The sequence below is a fragment of the Lissotriton helveticus genome, chromosome 3_2 (genome assembly GCF_964261635.1).
Source record: "Lissotriton helveticus chromosome 3_2, aLisHel1.1, whole genome shotgun sequence".
In the NCBI taxonomy this organism is placed as follows: Eukaryota; Metazoa; Chordata; class Amphibia; order Caudata; family Salamandridae; genus Lissotriton; species Lissotriton helveticus.
In genome coordinates, this window is record NC_136062.1 from 265088304 (window position 1) to 265113866 (window position 25563).

Consider the following 25563-nt stretch of genomic DNA (forward strand, 5'->3'; position numbering starts at 1 on the left):
GGTCAGAAAAAAAGCCAAAAGTTTAGGAATAAACCTGCAGAAAGGGCGAGGTCTAACAGTGCCCTTCCATTTCTGATGCTTTTCAACAGTTTTTAGCTCTTCTTAGAGTTTTCGTTGCTCAAATGGGTGTAATTTCTGTTATTTATATGTATCACTCGTGGTCATTGAATGATTTTTCCTCGCGATGAAGTGTCACTCATAGTGGTTGAATGTCCCTCATAATTGCACTGAAATTATGAAAATATCACACATAAATAATCTGAAACCTTGGCAGCTATGCATTCCAATTACACTGCATGACCAATCAGAAACATGCAACAGAGGGCTATAATACTATTCACTTTGGCATGTCTTAGCAGGTGAGCGCAGGTGGGCGTGGTGACGGTCCGCAAGAAGTTAGCCACAAGGCAGGCGTTAAGATTCGGTGACGTCACGCCGGGACGCCGATTCAGGCTGCAGCCGAAGCTCGGCGGTGACGTCAGAGAGGGGAGGAAACGCTGTCATGGCGGCGCAGACGTCGATCCGTGGTGACGTCAGAGAGGAGGGCCCACTGTCATGGTGGGTTCATTGGAAACCACGGAGTAGCCCCAGTTCTCTCAGTAGACGTGGATCATTTTTACCTTTCGATCAGCCGCATGGAGAGCGAGCAGGCAGCGGACTTCGCTGGAGGAGGAGGAGGAATAGCTGCCCACATCCCGGAGGAGAGGATGAGCACCCAGCCGTGGAAGCCGCAACCCGTTTGTGACGACAGTCAGGGCGGCCCCATCAGCGCACCTTCACAGGGGGAGGCCCCCGAGGCACAATGTCCCGGACCCCCGGACTGGGCACCTCCCGGAAGCCCCGAAGCCAGCGGCGGCTCCCTGCTCCCTAGGCAGCGGGAGCACGAAGAAGCCCCGGACAATTCCGAGCACAGCCCCCCGTCCGGGGCCTCTTCGCTGAACATCAGCGCCGCCTCTCCCAATCCCCTTCCCCTCAGGGCTGGCCCACTGCCCGTCTACGAGGACTCTCACACCCCATCTCCACCTGCGGCCTCTCCTCATCATAGCCACTTAGAGCCCAAGACCACCGTTGAAACCTCTCAGTCTGCAGAGACTGCCTTTCAAGACCCCTCGTTCTCCGAGGCTTGTCCTCGCATACCCTTACCCCCGACGGCTGTTTCGTCAGGTTCCGAGCCTGCCTTGCCCAACCCCTTGTCGCCACCCTTCACATTGCCCTCCCTCTCCACCTCGCCAAACCCCTTGGAACCCGGATCTGCCCCGCCCAGCCACTTACTCTCTGCAGATGTTTCATTGAAGCCCCTGCCTGTGGCTTCCCTACCCACCCTCTTGCCACCCGGGGTCTCTTCATCCACCTGTCATCGTGAGTCCCCAACCCCCACCTCCACACCCGGAGGAAGCTCCCCACATAAAGTTCCTTCTTCCAGCTCCCCCCCTGCGGCCACCTCTCCCAGCCTGGACTCCCAAGAGTCATCTTCCCACCTGCACTCCCACCCCAGTTCAGACCTCAGTGTCAGCGAGGGTCTGGAGGAGCCGGCGGGGCGGGAGCGCGGCACTGGGCAGTCTGTCTATCACATCAAGTGGTTACTGTGGAAGGAGCAGAAGACTCCAATTGTTACCCAGAATGAAAACGGACCCTGTCCTCTGCTGGCTATCATCAATGTGCTGCTTTTGACCTGGAAGGTAAGGGGCACAGCTTAGTGTTGTCTAGATTTCAAGATTTACAAGCCGTTTAGGCACAGCCGCACAGGCCTGGAATCAGTCAAGGCCCCTCTGAATTTTAGGGAGTCTCCCCAACTGGGAGACAGTCTTTGCTTATTATAACTATTACTAATGGTCCATGTGAGACAATCACGCCGCTCCTCCTTGAAAAACACTTGAAAACCCAGAGTCTTGATGAATTCACAAAAGCACCCCTAACTATGTGGACTAGGAACAAACACTGCAAATGGTATATTTAGCTTGGCTTGAAAAATGTTTTGGGGATGCAGGGTGAAGATCTACTTTTGCCTTAGATGCGTGAGAATTATGTATTTTGTAGATTCTAAATTCATGCTGGATTGCACCATCAGATTGCATGCTGTCTCAAAAATGAACAATTCCTATATCTTTGCAAAGAAAAAATGGTGTAGACTCAAAACATTCTCCAAATCACTTGCATTTTTGCCTTCATTGCTATTATTATTAAATATTTGTATTCTATTATTGTATTTTTGCAAGTGTCCTGCCCATACCGCAATCCAAAGATCACTGCTTTGAAAGTCATACCCATGACAATTAACAGTATCTAATCCCATCTAGCTCATTTATTAATCATACCAGCCATATGCATGAACTCCCATAACCCCATCCCCTCCAATAATGATCACGCCGAACTCCCATCAATGTACAACAAAGAACCTGAAGTAAATACATGTATGGTTTCCTTGAGAGCATGTAACTAATCTCAATAACCACTGAATTAAACATTATCCTTAGGTTCCGGAGCAGCTTCCTGCCGGCCCAAAATTCTTCAATGCCTCGTAAGGGGTGCAAGATCTACATAGATACAATTGCAATATTCTAGTACCAGTTATAGAGCAAGACAGGCACAATTAGGCATCCATGCGCCAGACACATGGGTGTCGTAAAATTTCATAATAGTTATTATGGGGTGTGATCTAAAGAGCATAATTATTATAAGAGCTGTACCCTATGCAATAAAAAAGGGCAGCAGGTTTACCAACTGTTATTACGAAAATCTGTTTCAGCTCTTAGGCTTTTTTTTTTTTACAACCTTAATAATTCTGAAAGTTTTAGCTTTGGTTTGCTACAATCAAACCAACGGGACTAATAAAGACGAAGGCAACGAGTTGTAGAAACACACACAACATTATATGTCCTGACTACATCGAGCAAGTTGTAACCCTATAAGTGAGCGACCTAGCAAAAGTGAGTAACTGTCATTGAAAGATTGTACGCTCTCAGATTTGAAAATACAGTGTATTCTTGACATCTAACACAACCACTACTATAAAAACACTAGCGCAATTCAAAAATTCCCTCAGGGAGATTGCTCTTGAACAACATCAACAAGGGAACTTCTGAAGGAATTATTTTGTGTAATGAAATCTAAAAATTCAAGAGTGGTCGCATAATTTCCAATCCACAATCAATTTCATTATATACGCATATTTTTTTGGGGAAAAGAAATATATTGAATGAATGCTCAATTGATGAAGAGGCTTAACGGCGTGTACAATGAGCAATTTAATCCAAGTTTTTTTCAGTACTCAATTACATAGGCGTCCTAATTTTGTTTTCTTCAGGACTAAATTGAATAATTATGAAATAATTTTAGAGGGATATGACCAGCCACATTAGACAATGCACACCAATAAGGACACAGCAATAATTGAATTCCATAATAGTATATAGAAGAGGCTTGAATGATGTAACAATCACGTAACCCATCTATAAAATCTCAGTTATAAAAGCAAGGGTGTATTCTGTAGATGGCATGTTATCTATTATTTTTTTTTTATTTAGTACAGTTGTATATACCTATAATTATTCCTCAAAAGATCCACCTTGATTTTTTACGGACAGTGTCCTGAGTATGGTCTGCCTTACTGATTGCTTCTGTTTGGGACCGAACCGTTGACAACTCTTCTACATCAGCCTATGAAACTTGCAGTTCCTTTAGTTTGCCTCATACTTGATAACTCGGAGACTTTATACTGGGACTAAGTGGTTGTGACGCCATTCAAGGCCTTTTCTAAGAGCTATTAGTATTGAAAAAATAAATTAGAATTCCAATGTAATTTATTATTGAAAAAACGTATGTTTGATACTTAAATTGCTCATTGTATAGTTTTACACAGTATAGACCTCTTAATCATTTCTGCTTTCTTTGCATATATTGCATAATTAAACAGATACCACACCATGCAGGAAAGGGGCTGAACAGCAAAGGCAAAACTGCTAGCACATACAGTATCAGAGCTCTTCACAAGAACATACAGTGTCCAGAGAGTGTGCTGGAATTTTTTCGACCAAATGGAGGTTTACATCTTGTGTGTGAAGTTTGTCCACAAATACCATCTTTTATGACTTCTAAAGCAGCTTCCCGTGCCCCTTCGATATGGGAGACTGCTACAGAAGACTTTGTGTGTCAGAAATGGGTGCTGAGACAGTGCTTAGCAGAATCCCCAATTCCATACATCAGGCCCGCCCCAATAAAGCTTCGTGGGCAGTAACAGGCTGTGCTTCCTGGACCAGACTTCCATGGCCGCTCATCCTCTCTCGCACATTAAATTGTTTTTAAAGGTGATAGGTCTGTGTGTGAAACGGAATATTCACAACCACCACCCTCCCACCAACTATGGAATTCTGATTCAGGCTGGATGTCACAATATAACCACGGTTCGCACCACTCTAGTAAAAATTAACACTTTAACAAAACGGGCCTTTGAGCGAAGTTCATCTTAATAAACCCGTGTCTCACTAATCCAATCACAAAACCGACTTCCCCACCCTTAAACCGCCATGGAGCCCCCAAACACTGAACAAGTCACCTCCTTCTAGCAGTTTTCTGAAGCCTTGAAGCATTTGCCAATACGCTAAACTCTGCTTCCCCTTGACCTTTTCCCCTGCATCATGGCCTTGACTATCATCCCTTCCTCCCTAGCGAGGTCGTAATCATCATGTGTCTCTCCTCCCAGCTGGATTCGCCTGCCCCGTAATAATCCAACCCTATGCCATCCTCCATTGACTGGTTCTGCCCTTTCACAGTCCTACCTACAGCGGCAAACATTGAACAAACCTACGCCTCTGTCCTATCCAATAAAAGCTGCGCAAGACAAAATGCTCATGGCCAGAAAATATCCCCGTACCCAGCTAACCAGTGACCCCAATAACTTAAAATACCAAATGGGTAGGCGTGTGACCCACACAACATACTTAGCAGCCTCCTGTGTTTGAAGTTTGAACAACAGAGGCAGTCCCATATACAATATACACTCTTGTTTAACCATAACCCGCTGCATCCTTATGACCTAGTCCCTTGTGGACTGCTCCACCGACCTGCACAGCCCTGGGGGAGACATTGAGGTGCCTCCTCTACTCCCCCCTCCCCCACCCCTCTTTAAGGCAATTATAGCATGTAATGTGAATCAAAAGGAGACTAGCTCAAGATAAAAAGGGTTTTTAATAAAAAAGACTCAAGTATGTTTCGTCACAGGATGGGAACACCTGGTGAGTGTGTTCAGAAAGCCCTCACCCACCAACCTAGTTGGTGGCATGCTTCATCATCGGGCCCACCCAGTGACACCTAGCGTGTCCCGGGTGTGCTTCGACGCCTGATTACAGCGGAGCAGGTATGTTGCTGAGTGTGCAGTGAAGGGTGTTATGGTAGTGAAATTTAAAACGGCTAGGCGGGGGTCCCAGTACCCGAGGGTAAATTAGACTTTAATACCTGGGCCACCGTCAGCGGTTAAAAATAAGGCTGTTGGATGTTAGAGGCGAGTTACGACCTCCATCATCCGGTGGGTCAACATGTTTCAGCCAGTGCCTTATGTATATGCTGGCTTTCTTCAGGACCTAAGTAAAAAGGTGAGTGCAGTTAAACTAGTGGAGTGTAGTTCAGACTATGTGTCTACACGCCCTAAGGTGGCCCAGGTATTAAAGTCTAATTTACCCTCGGGTACTGGGACCCCCGCCTCACGTCATTGAACATATTAGCATTTAATAACCGATGCCATAGCACTGCTTGATAATGTGATTTCTCCAACCAAACTTTTTGTCTATAAGGTCTTCTCATTGACATCAGTTTAACCTTGGGACCGGGATAAGATGGGCAATATTGATGGTTGAAAAGCCCTGTTAAGTGACTGTTTCAATTTAAATAACTTAGATAAATACCACTTGTTAGTGGTGGATTCCAAAAGATTTGCTTTTGCTGGATTCTATGCTATATATTTCTCCCCAATGATGAAGTGATATAATTCCACTTGGCTTCATCACCCCCTCCCCTACCCCTCCCAGCGAGCCTAGATCACTGTGTTTGATCAAAAGTTCTGCAAACTTCAGTATTTCTACTTGTTTTTCCGAGTGCCACACCAGCCTTTTCAGATTATATGTGGAATGGGAAATATGATGAAGCACATTGGCTTCAGATCACAGTTTATTGGCAGATACTAGGTTAATATCTCAGGATTTTGATCTATTTCAAATCTTGAAATCACCTTGTATTCAACAATTCTTGAGCCCACCTTATGTGAAACAAAAGTGGAATCAATAATTTAACCATATTTCAAATGTTTAAAAGTTGAAACTTCCCTTGATTTACCCAAAGATGATTCATTTAACATAGTTAAACCAACCTGCTGCAGATTATCACGACACATTTTAGCAGGACCATTACTTGGCCCGTCTGAAGATTTTAATGCAACCAGATGTATATTAAAATCACCAGAAATAATAAAACCGGCAGATGGATATCGGAGTGCTAACAATTTTATAATATCCGACAAGGTAAAAAACTGAATCATCTTATTACTTTTCCTCACACTTAAGTAAACATTCAGTATTCACATCATATAGCAATCAAACTGTAATAAAACACATTGTATCCATGCCAGTTGCAAGCCAATTACTTCTGCTTTTACACTTAACTTACTCTTGATATAAAATGAAAGATCACCCTTACTCTGGATATAAAATGAAAGACCACCCTTTGACATTTCCACTTGTAGTAAGTAAATTTCAGTCCCTGCCACAAGACACATTTGTAAGCGTTGTTGTGAGGTGCTGGGTTTTTAAGAACCGGCACAGAACCGGTAACCCAGCGGTGCCAGGGGATCAACACCCAGAGACCTCGGGTTCTCCTGAGTCAGACCTACAGAAACTCAGAGTCTTCTAGGTGAAGTCAAAGATTAGTTTATTGGCTGCAACCAAGGTAACAGGGTCCTAGAAGTACAACACGGGTATATTCTCAGGAGACTGCACACTTTCACGAAGTCAGGCTTCTCTTCTTATACATAATTTTCAGCCTTGGGCAAAACATTCCTTGGATTCGTGGTATTTCATTTATAGTTACTGATTACAAAAGAAAAGCAGAGTCATGATGACATGTACATATTTCACGTCGTGCTGCCCATAACAAATCATCCGGCAAGGCCCAACATTTCATCAGATATCGCTGGACCCCTAATAAAAACGGTCACCTCCCCATCATAAAGCAAGTGAAGAAAAGGAGTGGAGAAAGATGTGAGCGAGATATGGCAGGTGTGCGCGCTGAAATGGTTTTATGGCTGGTTGAGCCTAGATGCTATCTTGCTCGGCCACTGGGAGGGAACTGACCTAACGAGTTCGGCCTGGGGCAATGGTTCTAACTTGTACTGGGGTCAGGGAGAAGTCGATTAAGGAGTATGTGTCCTTGTGGAATCAAATTCAACTGGATTAAGGCCTATGTAAAGGGCAACATGTAGCTAAGGGTTTAGAATGTAAATGACGATTTCGAGGTGAAATCGTCACTCGAATACGCCGAAAATACATGTACTTGATGTACTCGTCATTCTCGGTCTTTTGATACCAAATTCGTCCTATTTCGACGAAGTTTTTATTCTCGAGTCCAGTACTATTATATGAATCCAGATTTTTCAGAACCACAGACCCTCCTTTTGCCCTTACATAGGCAATTAATCTATCCTCATGTTAATCTGAGTCCAGATCTATATTCCTAAAGTCATTGAGATGTTGCTGCAACATCATTCTAGTGCTGAGCTCATGTCTTGACACAGGCTTCCTTACACATAATGTAGCACAGAGGCCACATATTGCAGGAGCACACTGTATGCATAGACAGAACAGGAAAAGAATGGCTAAGACCATCCCAATGACCATCAGAATTTTCCATCCCCAAGCAGATATCAGTTCCCAGAACCATCCCATTAACGACCAATCTCCTTTATCCACATGAATAGATTCGGAAATCTTATGTAGTTTGGAGATGGCCCCGTACACTGTCGGAGCATTATCTGGAATAAAAATGCAACAACTGGACTGGATCAATTTGCATACTCCACCTCGGTCCGCAAGTATTACATCCAAAGCGACCCGGTTCTGAAGGGTCATAAGTCGATCCGACTGGAGCTCAGCAGTCAGGTTACTAAGGGCACCAGCAGTTTCAATCACGGTGGATTCAACTACCCTTGTCAATTGCCTTATGTTTCTGCTGTTAGCCATGGCTCCCCAGAACGGCAGAAAACCCATTGCAAAGTCACCAAATTCTTGACCTGCAGTGTCTTCTTTACTCAAAACACCTCTAACTACCCTTGTCCGATGGTAATCCGCCGCTGCTGTGTAGGTGGGAGGTAACAGGAATGAAACAAAACATGAGCCCGAGAAGTCAGGGGGCAACCATGTATAGGCTCTATCATGGCAGATGAAATAAGTACCCTTAGCGGCTAAAAAGGCAGGGGAAGTCTGAGATCCAAAAACATACGTTTCTGTACAGACACTCTTCCCTAGCTGAGCTCTGGGATTCCTGCCAATACCTTGCAGACACAGGTGACCTTGATGAGGTACGATCCAGATAGGGGACGATCTTTTGGCTTGCTGTTTCTCACTTAATGTAGTGCCATATCCGGTCACATTCCACCCTACATATGCAAGTATCTCATCATCAGGGGTATCTTTGTAAGAAGTTACTTCCTTGATCATATCAACTATACCTTTGACTAGGGCGCTAGTCTTGAGGTTGTCTTTTACAGAACGTAGGGGTTGGATTTCTCGTGCATATATGAACATTGTCCTATATGCCCATACTGACCCATTGCGACTAAATGGCAGGACCAAATAGGGGTTACCTCTATCCGTGGTGTGGGGCATGAGACCACACACCCAACAGTTGGTTGTGTTCATTACAAGTTGGTGTTGGTGTAATAACTGAACGAAGGAGTTATTGATGAATTCTAATCTCCTATTTGATTCGTGGTCAGGCAAAGGGTGGAAAGAATGAGAGGAAACAGTAGGAGGAGGTATGGGTGATGTAGTGGGCGCAAATGTCACATGAAGAGAGAATAAAACATAGCTTATCAAAAAGACCATTACGCTGAATAGCATAAAAATACACACTATTATAAAACTTTTCTTCGTCATCGTGTAAAAAAGTCTCTGCTTAAAGTTCATTTGTTTTGCAGGCCTCTCCACATCAGGAAACTCCATCCTCTCTAAGGTGCTGCCCGCGGTGGTAGGTTGTTTCTGCTAAAGGATGCTTCCGTCAGTCTAGGGCAGCTCCCTTGGACCAACCGGAACCAGCGACCTAACGTGGTCAGCTGCACCCAAAAGTCTTTAATCAACCGCGACCCTAGCAGCGGAACCCGAATGGCGGTTCGAAAAAAAACAAAAATAAGCAAGTTACCTAGATGGGAGAATCTGCACTTTCAAAAATAGGATTTGGGGAAAAACACACTTTTTTTTTTTTATTAGTCCACAGGTTTTTCTCTCGGATCATAAAATAAATCACTTTTACTTTAGTCTGTTTTTCTTGGTCGCAAATTGTAGCGTCTTTTCCCGGGTACTGTCTGGTCCAGAAATAGTAGCTCAGGTTCCACAGAGTTCAATTGTTCTGGTGGTGGCGCAGTTTCTTGAAAAATGTTCCCACTTTCACAATCAGGATTAGCTTCTTTTACACGTTCATCAGTTGTGCGCTCTGAGTCAGTGCCTCCTTTCTGGACCCATTGGTCATGTGGCAGAGGGAAGGGTATCCTCTTACAATGGATCCCGTGAACCCAATTGGCCTTCCCCTCCACCCTAACAGCCGACCTTGTAGACAGGAGGACGAGGTGAGGCCCGGTCCATCTGGGCTGGTCGTTTCTTGTTCTTTGGAAGTTTCGGACAAGCACCCAGGAACCGGGGTCAATGGAGTGACCCGGTGTCTCAGAGACCGGAGGCAAGGTGTTGTGGACCTGTTGATATAAAACACGCAATTTAGCCGTCAATTCATACAAATAGTCAAGCAAAATAGGGTGTTGCAGCTCGCTAAACTTCGTGGGCCTAGGCACTCCCCATATGTTGGCTGGCCGACCAAAGATTATTTCATAGGGGCTGAGTTTCACTCGCGAATGCACAGTCATTCTGGTGGATAGGAGTGCTAAGGGTAGAGCGTCAGGCCATTTAAGACCTGTGCTCGCTTGGATTTTGGCCAATTTAAGTTTAAGCGTGCCATTGTAACATTCCACTAATCCAGCTGATTGGGGGTGATTTGCAGCGTGGAACTTCTGCCTAATGCCTAGCCCTTCACACACTCTTCTCATCACACAACCCACAAATTCACTTCCGTTGTCAGACCAGACCATTCTAGGCATTCCGAACCTGGGGAAGAACTCTTTCACAAGGGCTTTCGCTGTGGACAAGGCAGTATTGTCCCTTAGGGAATAGGCTTCTACCCATCTTGAGAAGGCACAAACAACCACGAGCACGTATTTTAAGTTGTTGCACCTCTCCATGTGTATGAAATCTAGCTGCAAAACCTCGAACGGATACGTAGGAGGTGCAAAATGACCAGCTGGAGTTGGGGTTCCCCTACCAGGATTGTGCTTCAGACATACCATGCAATTCTTGACAACATTCTCTGCACACTTGGGAATCCCTGAATTCTTCCACACTGGGGCCAACAACTCGCAAATCCCTTTCGCGCTGATATGGGCCATCCCATGAGCCATTGTAACCACTGCAGGCACATATGCATCGGGTAACAACCATCTCTGTTGCTCTGTCGATTCAATCCAACAACCATTTGCATCCATTCTCCCTGTACTTTCTCTCCACATGCTTAACTCTTTCTCCGTGGCCTCAGCTTGGATGGACTTCACACTTTCTATCGTGTCTTCACATATTCCAACATCACCAGTCCATCTTTCTGGGCTCACAACATACATTCGGCTCATCATATTCTTTGCAGTTTCCTTAGCAGTTTCATCAGCAAATGCATTTCCACGACCAACATCATCAATCACTTTCTTGTGAGCACTACATTTCACGATCGCTACTTTCAGGGGCAACGTCAGTGATTCAAGAAGCTCATTCACCAACTGACCATGCTGAATCTTAGCTCCATGCGAAGTCAGGAACCCACGTTCCCTCCACAATCGTCCAAAACTGTGAGCCACTCCAAAAGCATACTGGCTGTCGGTATAGACAGTCACTTTCATTCCTTTAGATAACACACATGCTCTCGTCAGTGCCACGAGTTCAGCGGCTTGAGCTGAACCATGTGGTATTCGCGCAGTTTCAATGACTGTGTGCAAAGTTGTGACAGCGTATGCTGTAGTCACGTTACCATTTGGGAGTTTAAAGCATGAACCATCCACCCATAATGTACCATCACATTCAGCAAGAGGAGTGTCTAACAAATCAACTCTCCCTTTCGTCTCTTCCTCTGTTCTGAGGAAACAATCGTGCTGTTCTGAAGCATCCGATTCCTCTGCAATTGGTAACAATGTGGCTATGTTCAAGGTACTGCACCTTTTTATGTGCACATGGCTCGCTAGTAGTGTCAATTCATAACTGGACAGTCGAGCACTAGTTAAGTGCTGTGTCTTGGTCCTATTTAACAATGTCTCTACTGCATGCGGGACCATCACGATTAGTGTATTATTCATTACTAGACCTGCAGACTGTCGAATAGAAACAGCTGCTGCTGCTGTGGCCCTTAAACAACTTGGCAATGCTTGTGCTACCGGATCCAAAGTTGACGAAAAATAGGCGCATGGCCGCTGTCTATCTCCGTATAACTGAGTCAGCACAGACAATGCACAGCCCTCCTTCTCGTGGACATATAATGTGAAAGGCTTACTGTAGTTGGGGTTACCTAACACAGGGGCCGAACATAATGCTGTGCGTAATTCGAGAAAACTTTTCTGACACTCATCAGACCAAGGAATGGGATTGGGTGTATTTTTACACGTTAGTGCCAATAAGGGTTTGGCTAATAACGAAAAATTTGGAATCCACTGTCTACAGTACGATGTAATGCCCAAGAAAGCGCGTACTTCTCTCTGCGTTCTTGGCACATTCAATTTTGCTATTGCCTGAATTCTTTCTGGGGTCAGTTTCCTTCCCTCCTTCGATAAGAGATGACCTAAGTAGGTCACTTCTTGTCGGCAATATTGAAGCTTGGAAAGTGACACCTTGTGATGCAGATCACATAAATGACGCAGTAATGTCAACGTGGCCATTTTACAGATTTTATCAGTATCCGCAGCGATGAGCAAATCGTCCACGTACTGTACGAGAGTGGCACCATTGGGCAAAACCATTGTGTCAAGCTGACTTTTCAGAGCTTGACTGTATATTGAGGGGCTTTCACAGTAGCCTTGAGGAGCGCGTTTAAAGCGGAAGCTGCGACCTCCTAAACTAAAGGAAAAAATATCCCTGCTTTCCTCAGCAATCTGGATACTGAAGAAAGCATTCTTCAGGTCAATCCCCGAAAACCAGGAGGCAGAGGCTGGAATCATAGTCAATAATGTTGTAATGTCAACAACGTTCCCGAATAACATATCGATATCGGCCAAATTCATTATACATGACCCAGCAGTTTGCGACAATTCTTTATAGTACCCTGCACGATTTTTACGCTGATCTGGTAGTGTTTGTTTGAGTGCTAAAACTTCAGCTCGCTTCCATGGGACATGTACCCATACGCGGTGAAAGTGGGGCAGGACAGGTGGGACAGCTGTCGCGTCACCCTCTCTCCACTGTGGGGGAACTTCTCTCATAGGGTATTGTCGTGCCTTTTTCCTACTAGATGCACTAGATTCCGATGGTGACCCAGAACTGCTTCCCTTACTTCGATATGATAATAGCATTTCAACTGCCTTTTCCACATCGGGACCTACAATCATACCCTCTCCAAACTTAAATCGTATACGACACATCTCTCGCGGGATGCATTCTTGATCGTTGTCTTCTAAATCCTCTCCAAGAAAGACACACATCTGTTCGAACACATATCTCTGTGTCGCTGCTTCCCATTGATGGAAGACTTCCATGACAGACTGTACATCATATTTTGCAGTGTCCATGACCCATTTCCGAGCTAAACTATTCAGGGAATCTCTCTCTTGATAATCAGGCAGTTGACTTCGCAACTGTCTTCTTCCTATGTTAGGGGTCGTAGCAGGCGACCCGAAAAGAGGTAGGAGAAGATTAGTAACAGTGCTGGCCATTTTCTGCCGAATGGAAGGTGAAACTGAAGGACAAACAGATGAAAAAACGGGGTGAGATAAGGCGGGGGTAGAGATGGCAGAAGAGGTATCAGGAATTATAGATGTGGTACCAGGCAAAATCATAGAGGGGGCATTAGGAGATGTAGAAAGTACAGTAGGCAAAATCGTAGAAAACACAGGTGAAACAGAAGTGGTCGGTGGGCCTGGAGGAGGCTGCACCGAAGAAGTAGGAGCCAGCTGAAGAACAGCTGGCGGGTGCTGTGGAAGAGCCGGAGGCGCAGCTTGTGCAACTAAAGGTTGCGGGGGTGCTGTGGCATTCTGCGCATAGGGGGTGGTGAAGTTAATAATTGCGACATTAGTGGGTCTTTTTCACGCTCTTTTGCTGTCCCTTGCTGAAGAGACGGCAAAACTGGATAACACTTATCTATTGCCATTTTACGTTGCCTGTGCAACTGCTCATTTATCTGCTCTTCCTCATTATCTTTAAACTGCACGGCAGCTTGCATTACTGAAAGTCCCCCTTCTCTCTTATTTTTCTTAGCTAATTTAATTTCTTTTTGTTTGGCTTCTTTGCGCCATAAGCGGAAAGAGTCAAACATCGCCGGCCGGGCTTTCTTTTTGAAGAGTTTAACTTCAAGGTTGTCTAAGATTTCAGAATCAAAGCTACCATATTGGGGCCATTTTAAAACACCATCTTTCCTAGTGTATTTAATCCATACCTCGTTGTAAACGATGGGGCCTACCCCATGTTTAAGGTATAGCTCGTAAGTCGGAGTTCCAACTGGAGGAACCGGACATGAGTCCTCCAATCGGGAGTCCCTATTATTACTACCAAGACAAAACCAATTCCCAAGTCTAAGACTAGGCATCCTCGCTCTCTAGTCTAGTTCTAAAACTTCAAAGGATTTATCGATTACGATATTTCTCGTGAATACACGAGTCCTTCGGTTATGGTGCTTGCAAGAACCAATAAAAACCTTTTGTATCTCCAAGATACCACAAAGTAAGTCCAACTAAGGACTGGGAGACGCTCCACTTATACTTAACTGAAAATATCGATGGCGTCACCAGAAGACTCGTCTCAGCGTTTCGCTCTACCGAAAACTTCAAGGGTCCAACATCAGGGCGATAGCCAGGGCAGCAGTCCTTGTAGCCGTCGGGAAGCGGGGAACCTCGCAGTAAAGACCTTCGGACCACGTCGACATGCAGGGGTCGATGAGGTGGTGGGCCCTCCTCCGGAATTTCCACACGAAGCTCCTCACGATCTTCAGGCTGACTGGTACCACTGGAATCGCCCCAAACGCTGGGCGCCAATTGAAGTGCTGGGTTTTTAAGAACCGGCACAGAACCGGTAACCCAGCGGTGCCAGGGGATCAACACCCAGAGACCTCGGGTTCTCCTGAGTCAGACCTACAGAAACTCAGAGTCTTCTAGGTGAAGTCAAAGATTAGTTTATTGGCTGCAACCAAGGTAACAGGGTCCTAGAAGTACAACATGGGTATATTCTCAGGAGTCTGCACACTTTCACGAAGTCAGGCTTCTCTTCTTATACATAATTTTCAGCCTTGGGCAAAACATTCCTTGGATTCGTGGTATTTCATTTATAGTTACTGATTACAAAAGAAAAGCAGAGTCATGATGACATGTACATATTTCACGACGTGTTGTCCATAACAAATCATCCGGCAAGGCCCAACATTTCATCAGATATCGCTGGACCCCTAATAAAAACGGTCACCTCCCCATCATAAAGCAAGTGAAGAAAAGGAGTGGAGAAAGATGTGAGCGAGATATGGCAGGTGTGCGCGCTGAAATGGTTTTATGGCTGGTTGAGCCTAGATGCTATCTTGCTCGGCCACTGGGAGGGAACTGACCTAACGAGTTCGGCCTGGGGCAATGGTTCTAACTTGTACTGGGGTCAGGGAGAAGTCGATTAAGGAGTATGTGTCCTTGTGGAATCAAATTCAACTGGATTAAGGCCTATGTAAAGGGCAACATGTAGCTAAGGGTTTAGAATGTAAATGACGATTTCGAGGTGAAATCGTCACTCGAATACGCCGAAAATACATGTACTTGATGTACTCGTCATTCTCGGTCTTTTGATACCAAATTCGTCCTATTTCGACGAAGTTTTTATTCTCGAGTCCAGTACTATTATATGAATCCAGATTTTTCAGAACCACAGTTGGGAGTTGTGCCCAATCTTCATCCAACATTTTATTTTTAGTTAACAATTCACAGGTACAAACTCTTTTTAATGTATTTGTAACTAAAAGGCCCGTGATGTTAACTGGGTTATACAGCGGTCCAATCACACCTCTAAATAATGGAATTGATTACTACTACTACTACTTCAATTTAGAGGGATATTTTATTTTGAAGGGGTGAGTTTCTCAATCTCAATACCCCACTTCATAAAATACAAACTGGGTTCAAGGATTTTGTTTACTATTTCATTGGTAGTCCAGGTTGTTTTAGTGGATTCTCGGCCCATGATGCTCTATGCAGAGCACTCATCTAAACCATTTCCCCAGCTTCAGTCACCTGTCTAAGTGATCCACATAGTGCCATGATGCTGCTCAGTGATAGTTGCGCTCTACAAAGGCCTTCTAACATAACTTACAAGGACCAAGTTCGTCCCTATGGAGAGTTTACCATCTAACTTTAGTCCAGTTTCAGATGAGAAGCACTTGTGGACAAGGGCATCAGTGATTGGGCTGCAGGTTTGATCCGGAGAAGGACTTGTCAACGACGGGTTGTTGAAGTCCAGGCCTTTATCGGAACCTCACATTGGCAGTGCGTTGGATGATCAGAACTTCACATTGGAGGGAAACATGGGCCAGGTATCAATGCGTAGAGCTCTGGGCTCTGAGCTCCGGTATCTGTATCTGGGAAGGTCATGTTGGTAGTCAAACTGAGGGCCCACTCTGGCCTCTGTGAGTTTCCACAGGTCCAGGAGTGTTATGAGGGTGTTATGAGGGTGCCACTCTTCTACCCAGTGACATCCTATATATGGAGGTCACCCACCTAAAATGTTTGTGGTCAGTTCTTCCCTTTTACCTGGGTTTGGCTCCAATCTGTCTAGGAAACAAAAGGCAGGCTGACTGAAGTGTGAGCTGCATTGCCAGTTACAGGGCAGGCATCTTCAGAAGTCAGGAAGGGGCTGGGTACATCCCTCAGACTACCCTTTGAAGCGCAGGAGTCCCTTTTCTCCTATCTGGAAAGAATACACATCACACCACACCACAGGAGACCCTATAACAATTAGGTGACACTGGACACTGGCAAAAAGACAGGTTTGTTTTAGTCAGAAAAATGCAAAGTTGCTAAAAGTGGCATTTTCAAAATAGTAATGATAAAATCCGACTTTCCCATTAAAGAGGATTTAAAATTACAATTCAGATGAGTGGAAGAAGTATTTCTCTAGTCGTTCCCAAACGGAAGTTATCACTTATGAAATGTAATAAGGTAATCAACTTTTTGTCTTTGGGAGAGCTAGCCTTGCTGTAGTGAAATACGTTTTTGGGTGTTTTTCACTGCCAGGACATGTAAAACGTAAGTACGCATGTCCTACTTTTTAAATAACATGCACCTTCGCCCATCGGCCTTTCAGGCCTATCTTGAGGATGACCTATGTGTATTAAAAGACGTTGTTCTGGGCCTTTGGCACAGTACGATAAGGCTGGTATTTTATTATTTAAAGTGTCTATGCTGAATTCTATGAGAGGCTCTTCACACCGAAGTTATCATGTAGGCAGCAAATGTGATGCACCTCTTCAGACCCCAACCTTCATCCTGAGAAGGAAGGTAGCCATGCAAGAGAAGTGTAGAGACCTGTACATTTAGACGGATTGCATTCCCTAATGCACTGAGGCACTTATACCATTAGATCATTCCAACAGGTCTGGTAGAAGGATACTCTCGCTTTGCTCTGGTTAGTTTAGAGGTAATAGTGATAGATAGGAGTAACATTAGGAACAAATCACATGGCTGAATTGTTTATATTTTTCATCATTCTAATAATGCTCATACCAATGTCTCTCACCTGTCTAATAATCACAACTCCTGTCTTATTTACAAGGATTAGATCATGTCAATCAATATTTGAACATTTATTCTGGTACCCTTTTCTTTTTTTGTGACACCTCTGGCATGCAAATGGCAGTTCGATCTGTTTCCACGAATTCCTTGGGAATTGAAGTGGTCATGTTTGAGGTTGCTGACAATATCTATAACTCTGGAAGGTTAGGAGTTTAGATCTGGTACTGTGAGCTAGCCAAACCGACATTTACTGATGATATGAGTAGACTTGGTCTCTATATTGTGAAGTTTTGTTGACCTAATATGTCGTCCTAAATTCATAGGAACCGTATAACACTGTGTATGTGACGTCCATATAGTATGAATATGGTATTCACATGGTCACAGTTTTGGCCTAGTCTTGTCCTGGGGGCACATCTAGGATACCTATTTTTATCATTGTAAGTGTAAGAGTGTTGGTAAAAACGCTCCTTTTTTCCAATTTGGCTTGCATATGGTGGCTGGTGTCGTCGTCCCACCCTCCTACCTCAATCTCAGACTCTTTTCTACCCGAATTTGTTTCACAAGGCCTGAGCTTGGGCACTATATGGTTATGTCTAGTGGGCCTTACCAGAGTGGCATGAACAGCATCAAAAGTCCATTTGGGAGCTCATTGCAATGCCTATTTGGGTGATGAATAAATCCTGATGTCCTTTACCCCTGCTTAGGCAAGGATACATGGGGCCAGGCTTGTCACTGGCATAGCTAGAGGGACAAGTGGTCCCGGGGTCTGTGCGTTGCGGTGCAACTTGCAGTGGAGCCCAAGGGAGGAACCATTTGTCCTAATACCTAGCACAGCCTTGCCAGCCCCGAACCCTTTAGCTGATTGGGAAACCTGCAGAGAGACTGCCTGATCCTTCTGCCCAAATGCTAACATAAGAGCTGCTGATTGCATCTGCCTGCTTGGCATAGTGACCCACGATCCAACCATATCTGGATCGCCTCAATGTGATGTTGTGAGAATTGATTGAGCTCACCCCACTCGTAGGGCTTTATGGATCAAGTATGTTTTCTTGAAGAAAAGGCAGAGGGCCACTCCTGGAGTAACAACATCATAGTGGTTGGTTTGCTTGAAGGGTCCGATGAACAAGATCCAGCGGACTTACTTGCAAATTGCATAAAGACCTTTACAACTGCCCCATAATCCGTTCCCCATTATCTTCATTGAGAAGAGCCCATTGCGTCCCAGCTTGCCAGTCTCCACCAGGGGCTCCACCATGTCAGATTGTTGCCAAGCTGCTAAGACCAGGATGAGATACTTCACATTGCGTGATAGACAGGGTGCCTTGAAAGATCCCTCATCTTTCCTGATTACACATTGGCCCCCTGATATCAATGAACATCCTTCATGGACGTCAAGAGATAACTTGAGGAGATAGAGTTGGGTATTCTTTGCTGTTTCTGGACATTACACCTTTCTCTTCACAGAGCCATACGTGGCTTGGGATTGGGAAGAAAGATAGGGCACCTTATCCCTGGCAGATTTGCCTTGTAAATGATAGGCTCAGTGATCCAGATGCCTTTATAGATCGTGCAGGGAGGGCAAGAAAGCCATCTGGCTTCGATGGCAGCTCCTTCATGTGACTAAGTCCAAGACTGCAAATGAGCTGTGCTACTAGCTTACAATTCTTTCTGGGATCCGTCACATTGTCTGCACTCCTCCTCATCCAGATCATCTGAAAACACCATTGGAAACCTTAGTACCTGGGGTCCCAGCTGAGGAGAAATGTAGAATGCCTAGTGGTCTTGTCTACTTGCGAGTGCATCTCTGGTAGCCCTTGCCACCAGAGGACCCAGGTGGGGGTCACCAGTCTACCTGTTGACTGTATCGTAGTGCGTCGTTGGAGAATTTCTTCATTATAGAAAGTTGCTCGACACAACCCACATAAAGCTAATCAGTTGTTTTGACTCTTTTAGATGGTTGGCTGTTTGACCACTGATGTATGTATTGTTACTATCACCTTGGTTATAGTTTATCTGGTCAGTACTGTTGTATGTCTTTACATCCCTCATTTGCCTTTCACAACAGAATTACAATGATACCTAAGGGAGAGGCATGAATGAAACAGAGTTACATTATAATCTGAGTAAGTGCACTCCAAATACACACACAGTGCATCCAATGGAATACTCACTGATAACGTGGAACATTAGGTAGATTCACACTGTCAAAGAATGCTATAAAATCTATTCTTCCCTCCGGCATGGGGGCAGGGGGCAAATGGTGTTACTCCAAGAAACCAATATCACAACGATAAAGGGCATCAAGTTCAAAAAGCGTTGGCATGGCTTGGTTTTCACTGGGTTTTACTGCCAGTTACCCTGTCTATACTAAAGAAGCCCTAATCTGGGTACAGGTGGGTACCATTTACTGTGGGTTTGGTCACGGTACTGCATAGATAGATCTGTTTTAGTAGAGGGCACACTAGACTGAACTCTTGTAGTGTTGGGCAGCATTTATGCCCCAAACACAGAGAAGCACACATTCCTTTACTCATTATCAGAGCAACTACCAAAATGAGCCCACAGACCATGGATTTTAGGGGGCAACTTTAGCGGAATCCTGGACATCCTACTATATAGGACGCACCCGCACTTCCACCGCTCTGATAATGAGTAATGCGGTGTGGGGTATGATGTTTAGCATGGGGATTGAGAGTGGCCTAATTAACATTTTGAGGGAATTGCACAGTGACACTACGGCTAAGGTCCGTTACAATAGGGAGGGGGGATTGACTAACTCATTCCCCTGTATGAGCGGAGTTCGGCAAGGCTGTATCCTTGCCCCTTTTTTGTTTTCCCTGTATATTAATAATTTGGAGCAGTTTTTGTTAGGTTTAAAGGCTGATTGCCCAAGGGTCGGGTCGCGTCATATTCCTGTTCTGCTTTACGCAGATGACGCGGTGCTGATTGCACGTACACCCAGGAGCTTACAAATCTTGATCGATGGATTTGTTAAGTTCATGGGTGCCATGGACCTCTTTGTTAATCTGGGTAAATCCTATGTGCTCCTGGCGGGGAAAAAATCTACCTCCAAATTTACTTACACAATAGGGAGTCACATTGTAGAAGAGGTCAAAACGTTTCCCTATCTTGGTGTAACATTTGATGACGCCTTACAGTTTGATCCCTTGGTGGAGGAGCGTTGTGGTAAAATGATTGCCTCTAACGGGGCAATAGCTAGCTATGGCAGGAGGCTAGGAAGATGGTCCCCGGAACAGGTGATGAACTTGTACAGCTCTGTATCATGCTCCAAAGTTATTTATGGGGCAGAAGTATGGGGCTTCGTTAATACCACAAGAATCCAACGGGAAGAAAACAAATACTTGAAATCAATCCTGAGGGTACCCCAAAGCGCCGCTGGATTAATTGCCCACAGGGAGTTAGGGAGGCCATATATAGAAGACCTGGTAAAATTGAGGCCCATAGTAGCCTGGTTAAAAATCTGGGTCAATCCTGATGCGTCACTTAGTAGAGAAATCTTATCGGATTGTTTGGAGAGGGACAAATGTATGCGCATCCCTTGGCTCCATTATGTGAAGAACACCTTAGAGGAACTAGGTTTTGGGAACCTCTTTACTAACCCTGCAACAATTGTAGCCCAGAATAAGTTGCAAGTAGGGAAAATTTTTCTAGAGCGGAAAAACCTATGCAGAGCTGAGGCGGAAGGGTGTAAAAAGACAGTGAGGGCCCATAACCTAGTGAAAAGTGCGGAGGGTATGGAACCATACTTGTACCTCATGTATAACGCACAGGACAGGTTTTTGATGTGCCGTTTCAGGTTGAACCTACTCCCATTCATGTTGGCATCACCAGTAGGATTTGCTACATCAATTGAACAGAAGGGGCCCTGCGGCTGCGACAACAGGTCTCCGCAGGACTCGCTTCATTTTGTTTTACTTTGCCCCTTTTATACAATGCCCAGACGCAGATTCCTTGTAAACCTCTTAAAAAAAAACAAATTGGCCCACGCTAGGGAGGCACTAGTATTTTTACAGAAAGCCTCGGACCCCTTAACATTATGTAGTATTATGAATTTTATTAAGGTAGCGGTCCGTTTAAGACATACCAGGGGAGAAGAATGAAATGTCTCAATTTTATGCCTTTTTAGTGTCATACATTGTTTCACTGTTTGTATCTTATTCTTTGTTTACACTCTGTACAAAGGATCTTGGAAATGTTTAATGACTTTTTACTATGTATATATGTGTGTGCTTTTATGGTGATTTTTAATCACCGAATAAAGATTCTTTGAATTGAATTGAATTGAGTAATGCGGTGTCATGGTCACATTGGCTTAACAATTCGCACATGATAAACATTTGCCAACTACAAAACCCGGATGTGGGGCTGGGCTTTACTCCTTCTAGTCCTCTCCTTATGAATTATATGTGTATCTAGACGGTTCATATGCTCTTCCGAGTTGTGCCCAATGATTTCCTCCCCCGATTTATCTTTGAAGGGCAATATTGGATCACATTCCTTTTGAAGCCAGTCTGGCTTTGAGCAAGACCCTTTATCCCCATCCCCTCCTGGTGTCTGCAAAGTTCCATACTAGAAGACACTGTCTTTTCAAAGCACCCCAGCAAATAAAATACAGGTATACTTTAAGTACAATGATGGTTCTTCATCTTCCCTAGTGGTTAAAGCGTAGGCATTCAAAGTTGTCATTGTACAAGTTTGGTGGTGTGTACGCCTAAGACCTAAGAAACGTATTTGCTCAGAGCAGAAGATTTTTTGTGGTCAAATAGAAAGAAAATTAGTGGTGTACCCCACCCTCTGAGGCTGTTTATGGTTGGCATGTACATAGAAATCTACGTTGACTGAAAAAGTCAGATGCTTGGATTACATCAACTAAGAAACTCTAGTTCAGACCAAGGGGGACCAAGCTGGTGGACTACTAACATGGCTCTGAAAGCTAGGAAAACACACATAACTTCACAGGGTGCTGTGGCATATTCCCAGCAATATATGTTTATGCTGTTTCTTGATTACTACCAGAATTTATGTGGGAACAGATCAGTAGATTCCAATAAGGCAGTAGCTGACTTTTTAGCTTAATTACCTCTACCCAGGGTTGTTCCGAAGCTAAGGGATGAGCTAGACGCTCCCATTACTGCTCAGAATATAAAAAATATGGCCTTAGGTAGGACTCTGGTCAATAATAGTTTTCCAGTGGAATTCTACCAAACCTGTGCTGATGCTTTGCCGTCTAAATTAGCTACTGTGTATTAAACAGCAGAGACTGAAGGCTCACTGCTGCCCCTTGAAGCCTTTACAGTTTTGCTACTGAAGTGTGGGCAGGTCATTAGGATCCCACTCCATATAGACCAGCAGCAATTCTAAACTCGAGTTATAAGATACTTGGAAAATCTTAGTAGGACGAATACTCAAGCTATTGCCTCAAGTGATCCATTCAGAAGTAAACTTTTTTAGCCCAAGATGAAACCCATATCTGTATAGAAGAAACGTTTGTCTTATGGAAGCCGATCCGACATCCTGGCAACGCTTATTTAAGACCTTGAGAAGGCATTCAACACTTTCATACTGGGTGCCTCTTTGAGGTCCTCTGAAAAATTTCCTTTGGGACAGGATGACCTCTCTCTCCTGTGCTCTTGAAACACTTGCCATTACACTGAGGCAGGAAGACATTCTCTGCTGACAATATTTTGATATACATTGGAGATTTTAAAAGGTGACCATACCAGTATAGCGCAGGTATTTAAGGACTTCGTTCAACCTCCAGACTGCAAGTAAGTTGGTCAAAACCGTGTATTTTTCTATTCTATCCTGCAGCCACCAAGACCGGGCTATCAAATTGGAAAGAGGTTTCCTTCCATTACGTGGGTTCGAAGATAAACCATTCGAATTGAGTGTTACTCGATGAAAACCTCACTAGAGCAGTCTTCCCAATAGACTCCAATAGCATTCTGGAGAACACTCCAACTCCAGTCTATGGGACGCTTTGCCCTTCCCTAGATTGTGGCTCTAACCTACCTTTTTTCCCCTTTTTGTTTTTTGTAAACCTAATGTATTGACATTTTGTAATTGTATACCATACTTGTACAGGGTATAAAGCAACATCCCTCCCTTCCTCTCAACTCAGTGGTGTCTTATCATGGTAATAATTCACTGGTGGAGGAAATAATTCGGTGACGGGTGCGGCGGGGTGTCTGTCTGGGTGCATGTTGGCCAGTTTTGGCAGTACGCACCCAGGACCAGGTGTCTTATTCCCCCCTTAGCTGTCTCTATGTTTACTATGGTCAGTTTCAGTGTCTGCAGGCCATGGTCTATATGACTCTTTGCCTCTGAGTTCTCCCAGGCTCTTGTCTGGTCTAGTGATTCCCTGCCACACTGAGCATCTCTGAGGAGGGCACCCACTTCCCACTCTGCTCACCTAAAGAGTTCTGCTGGTGGAAGAGGAATCCCCAGGCCTGGTGTGTAAGAGGTTCGGCTCCTTCCCTCCCCCAATTGCTGTTGCATAGTCATTAATAACATGCCATGTAGCAGGACGTGGCCTACCAGAACATTGTAGTTGTCTCTGAATTCCTCAAAGTTTTGTGGCTCACTACCCTGAAACAGGTCACCAATCGTCTCCATTCCCATGTCAATCCCAGTTCTGTAGCCTCCTTCCATGTTCTACTAGTGTTATAGCCGTTAGGAATGTAGCAACATTTAGGGCGAGCAATGGCCCGAGGTGTGGTACTTCAGTACTGCCTGGTTCCAACTGTAATTACTCTGAAGTTGCCGCGACCACCAGGCACTGTACTTTTGGAATTCAGAAGCAGGGCAAATAATGAGTCTAGGTGTGGAGCGTCGGGGGTGCCCTTGGTCTTCTGACACACCACTTGGAGCCACAGTGAATACCACTCCTGTTGTGTCACCAAATATGTTTCAAATTCTGGGGCAGCCAGTCCTCCATCATAGGTCGGGCAAATAGGTTTAGCCAGTGCCATTTGTTGATGACGTCTGCCCCCAGATCAGGTAGTATAGCATTCAGGTCTCTGAATTTTTTAATCTAGGAATGAGCACTGGGACGGTTGCAAAATTGTATAAAAAGTGTGGTAATACCATCATTTTAGCTGTCACAATTCGATTAGAGGCAGATATAGGGAGTGTGTTCCAAATAGCTGCATTGGCCCTAAAGATTCAGACAGCCGCTCCTACACTCCTTTTAACGAGGTCAGAGTATTTCTATAAATGTATATCCCCTAGGTTCTTCATGGCGGCCAGTTCATGCAATGCACTTCTGGCATATCGTGAAGAGGGACGCTGACAGGGAACAGGCTGGCCTTGCGCCAGTTTGTCTTGTCCAGAGGCGTCTCCGAATGCATTAAGGAATGGCACCTCCTGCTCCAAGTCTTCCTACCCATTTCCCAGAAAGAGTAGCATATTATAAGCAAATAACTAGATGTGATGTTTGATTCCGTGGGTGGATATCCCTGCGAAATGCTGCCTCTGCTATGCCTTACTTCCCAGTGTTTCTTCAGCTGTGGTTGAATAATAATGGAAGCGGGGGTCAGCCCTGTCTGTTATCTCTTTCTACCGGATACAGGTCGGAGGTCATCCAGCCTGTTCTGACTCGGGTGAAGCGGGCAGAGTACAGAAGCTGCACCCAGTTAAGAAATCTCTTGCCCAGTCCCATTCTCACCATGACAGCATAGAGGTGGTCCTATTTAAGGCTATCAAATTCATTTTAGTAAATAAATGTTGCTGCCGTTAAGATGTCTGGATCATCGGGTAGGATGGCCAGCACTTTCCGAAAGATCATCTGCTTATTTCGACTGGGGATAACCACATGTTGGTCTTAGTGGATATGATGTTGCATATGGGAGGAGAGCCATTTGGTGAGAATGCCAGTCAGGATCTTGTAAATGTAAATGTAAATGTACAGGAATTTATATAGCGCAAATCACCAAGCGGTTTCTAAGCGCTTGCTTAGGGAACCCGTCCTGGTATTCCCCTGTGAGATAACCCCGGCAGGGTATCCACAAGGTGAAAGCCAGGCATCCCGCCGCGAGGGGCCGTTGTGGAGATTAAGCAAGCTATTGCCCAGAGTCGCAGAGTGTGAACCCGTGAATCGAGTAGGCACCGGAGCAAGAATTGTCGAGTCCATGGACATTTTAGGACTCAAGACCCCGCCGAGCCGGGAATTGAACCCTGGTCCCGGGTTGACCTCTGCTTCCAGGTCTGCCTCCTCTAACCAGTGAGCCACACTTCTCCACTGTAGTCGACGTTTAGCATCAACAGTGATCTGTAGGCCGTCACGTCCGTGG

General features: G+C 44.9%; 1 protein-coding gene across 1 annotated transcript in view; it reads left to right on the forward strand.

Moving 5' to 3' along the window:
- The first annotated feature begins 483 nt into the window (after window positions 1-483).
- The window catches only part of MINDY2 (MINDY lysine 48 deubiquitinase 2), a 715083-nt gene continuing 690003 nt past the window's right edge, over window positions 484-25563 (forward strand). The window contains exon 1 of the mRNA XM_078685168.1: window positions 484-1679. Within this exon, the coding sequence (XP_078541294.1) occupies window positions 636-1679 (1044 nt within the window). The 5' untranslated portion in view covers window positions 484-635. The remainder of the gene's footprint in view (window positions 1680-25563) is intronic.